A 2,982-nucleotide genomic window follows, 5' to 3' on the forward strand; every position below is an offset into this window, starting at 1 on the left:
GATTCATTTGTTCAGCAAATTGCAACAGACAAGTGTAATTCCAGGGAATTACATGTATGTTGCTGTTTTAAAAGCATGTTCAAGTATGGAAACTCTTCATGAGGGTAAGCTGGTCCATGGACACTTACTTGAGAGTGGTCATGACTCAAACATTACTGTTTTCAATACCCTTATTAGCATGTATGCCATATGTCATAGCCTGTATGATGCATATAAAGTGTTTAAGAGATTGCCCATTTCAAGTGCGGTGACATGGAATGCAATAATTGGAGGTTACGCTCAGCATGGGCATGGTCACCAAGCTCTCCTTCTCTTTTAGGAAATGCAACAACATGGCATGAAGCCAACGCAATTACGTTCGTGTGTGTTTTGAAAGCATGTTCCTATATGGCAAGTTTAGGGCAGGGCAAGCTTACTCATGCCTATGTAGCTGAGAGTGGGTTTGAAACTGATGTATTTGTAGGGAGTATCCTTATTGGCATGTATGCCAGATGTGGAAGGCCTGCAAATGTACAGAGTGTGTTTGAAAAGCTACCAAAACATGACTGGGTGACATGGAGTGCAATGGTTACAGGGTATGTTCAGCATGGGCGGGGTGAGGAGGCTCTCCATCTTTTTGAGCAAATGCTGCGGGAAGGGATGGAGCCAAAGGATACCATTTTTGTTAGTGCTTTGAAAGCTTGCGCCAGTACATCAGCTGATCATAGGGGTAATTTCATTCATGGATATGTTGTCGAAAGTGGTTATGATTTGGATGCATGCGTCAGTAGTATGCTAATTGATATGCTTGCAAAACTTGGGTCTCTTGAGGAAGCTCAGAGAGTGTTTGATAGTTTAGGACAAGAAGGTGTGGTGCCATGGACTACTATGATTGCAGGATATTCTCAACATGGACATGGACAAGCAGGACTTTTTGAACAAAATGCAACAGGAGAGGCAAATGCCCAATAATGTTACTCTTATCAGTGCCTTGAATGCATGTTCAAGTATAGCTGCCCTTTCCCAAGGCAAGCTAGTCCATGCTCGCTTGATGGCTAGTGGCTTTGAGTTAGATGCAGTGGTTGGGATTGCCCTTATCAATATGTATACGAAATGTGGGAGTCTGGAGAGTGCAGCCAGGGTGTTCAAAACTTGGCATATCAAAGATAAGAGATATGGACTACCCTGAGCGTAAGGCACCAGCCTCTAAGACAACAGGGAAGGTTAATGTCAATGGGGGTTCAACCCCATTATCACTAGAAGGTTTGAATGAGGATGATGTTGGCTTAACCATGCAAGATGGGCAATACTACAATGCAATGCTATCTTTTGCAGATATTCTCGACACGCATGGGGAATCTAGAAACACAGTTGTGGACTGCTCTGAGAACAATCAAACTGTATCTTATGAAAGTAAAAGTTGTGAGAATTTCAACTAGGGGGATGCCAAACCAACACTTGTGCAAGTTGCATTAGCTGGAAAAGAGAATGGAGATGGAGTTTTAACAACCCTTGAAAATAGGCTTCTTATGAGCAGGATGATCAATACAAGAAATTCAACCAGTCAGGAAAGCCTTGATGAGAATGTGGGTTCAGAGGATGAAAAAGCTGAAGATAACGTGCCCGAACACCCCCCGGCCAGCCCCCCGGAGCCGTGCCCAAACACCCTCCCCGGCCGTTCCCCCGGAGCCGTGCCCGAACACCCCCCGGCCGGCCCCCTGGAGCCGTGCCCTCACACCCCCCCGACCCCCGCGGTGCCGTGACCGAACACCCTCCCTCGGCCCCCACGGTGCCGTGCCCTGAACACCCTCCCCATTGAGTTTTGCAAAATAGGGGTAGGAAGACAGTACGGTGCACAGTTGATTTGACGCGAATAAGTGGCCCAAAGCGTGATAAAAACACCTTAAATAGTGACCGTTTAGGCCACGTGGCAAAAATGATTATAAGACACGTGTACCCAACGGTCATTTGTACGACAGATTGGGGGTATAAAAAGTAAATTTTGTTGAAAATATTCATATTTTTCACCGACACTGTATCAAGCGAGATCAGGCCACCTTATTTTCACAAACCTACTTTTTCATTTCTTTCCCATATCAAGCGACTGCAGCTTTCCAGGACATTCGGAGTCCTTCAATCGCTTCGTTCCGTCCTTTTCCCGATTGCCCGAATCAAGCGATTATCCTCATCCGACTTTTTTGGATCTGCATCATCGCTTCGTTCGGGACTCCTGCATTTGTGATTTCCCGAATCAAGTGATTATCCCTTTCCATTATCTTTGGATTCGCTCTATCGCTTCGTTCGGGCCACCTTATTTTCTTGTCTTATTATACAAATCTCTTCATCGTGTCTCTTTTTTCAAGCTTCAATGGCAAGGACAAAACAGACTGCAAGGAAAGTCTACCCACCTTTGGAGACTGAAAAAGCTGAGGACAAACCAGGACCTTCCAAAGAAGAGAAGCCTCTTCCAAAGCCTCGTGCGAGGGCGACAGCAAGAAAGAGATTAAATTATCAGGTGAAGTCCTTAAGAGAGATAAGAGCAGCACAGAAGTCTACTAGTCTTCTCATCCCTCGACTGCCTTTTACTCGGGTTGTCAAGGACATATCAGAAAGGTTAGTTGGCAAAATGAGAAACACATATCTTCAGAAAGTGCGATGGGAGACCCAGGCCCTCATGTGTCTTCAAGAGGCTGCTGAAGATTTTTTAATCGACTTTATGAATGATGGCTACATTGCTGCTGCATTTTCTCATAGGATCACTCTTATGAGCAAAGATTTTGTGCTTGTGTCTAGACTTAGATATAAGTTTGACAAAGCTTTGGAGCCCATTCCAAGTCAAGATATGAGAGCTTTTGAAATTCTTAATATCCCTCCAGCAAGGCAACCCAAACAATCAGTTATTATTGAAGATATTTCTCATACTTATGATACAAGAAAAGCTCAGGATATCAAAGAAGAAGTTGAAAAAGAGAGAGAGCAGGAGAAGATTACAGAGGATGCCAT

At 44.5% G+C, this 2,982-nt stretch overlaps 1 protein-coding gene across 1 annotated transcript; it reads left to right on the top strand.

The window, feature by feature from the left end:
• Positions 1-252: 252 nt before the first annotated feature.
• LOC147641190 (putative pentatricopeptide repeat-containing protein At3g23330) lies at positions 253-951 on the top strand. Its single transcript, XM_086811866.1, has one exon. It carries the CDS (start codon positions 253-255, stop codon positions 949-951), a length of 699 nt encoding a protein of 232 aa, XP_086667992.1.
• The last annotated feature ends 2,031 nt before the right edge of the window (positions 952-2,982 follow it).

This window comes from Cibotium barometz, chromosome 2 (genome assembly GCF_041138505.1).
Source record: "Cibotium barometz isolate CiBa-2024 chromosome 2, ASM4113850v1, whole genome shotgun sequence".
NCBI lineage: Eukaryota > Viridiplantae > Streptophyta > Polypodiopsida > Cyatheales > Cibotiaceae > Cibotium > Cibotium barometz.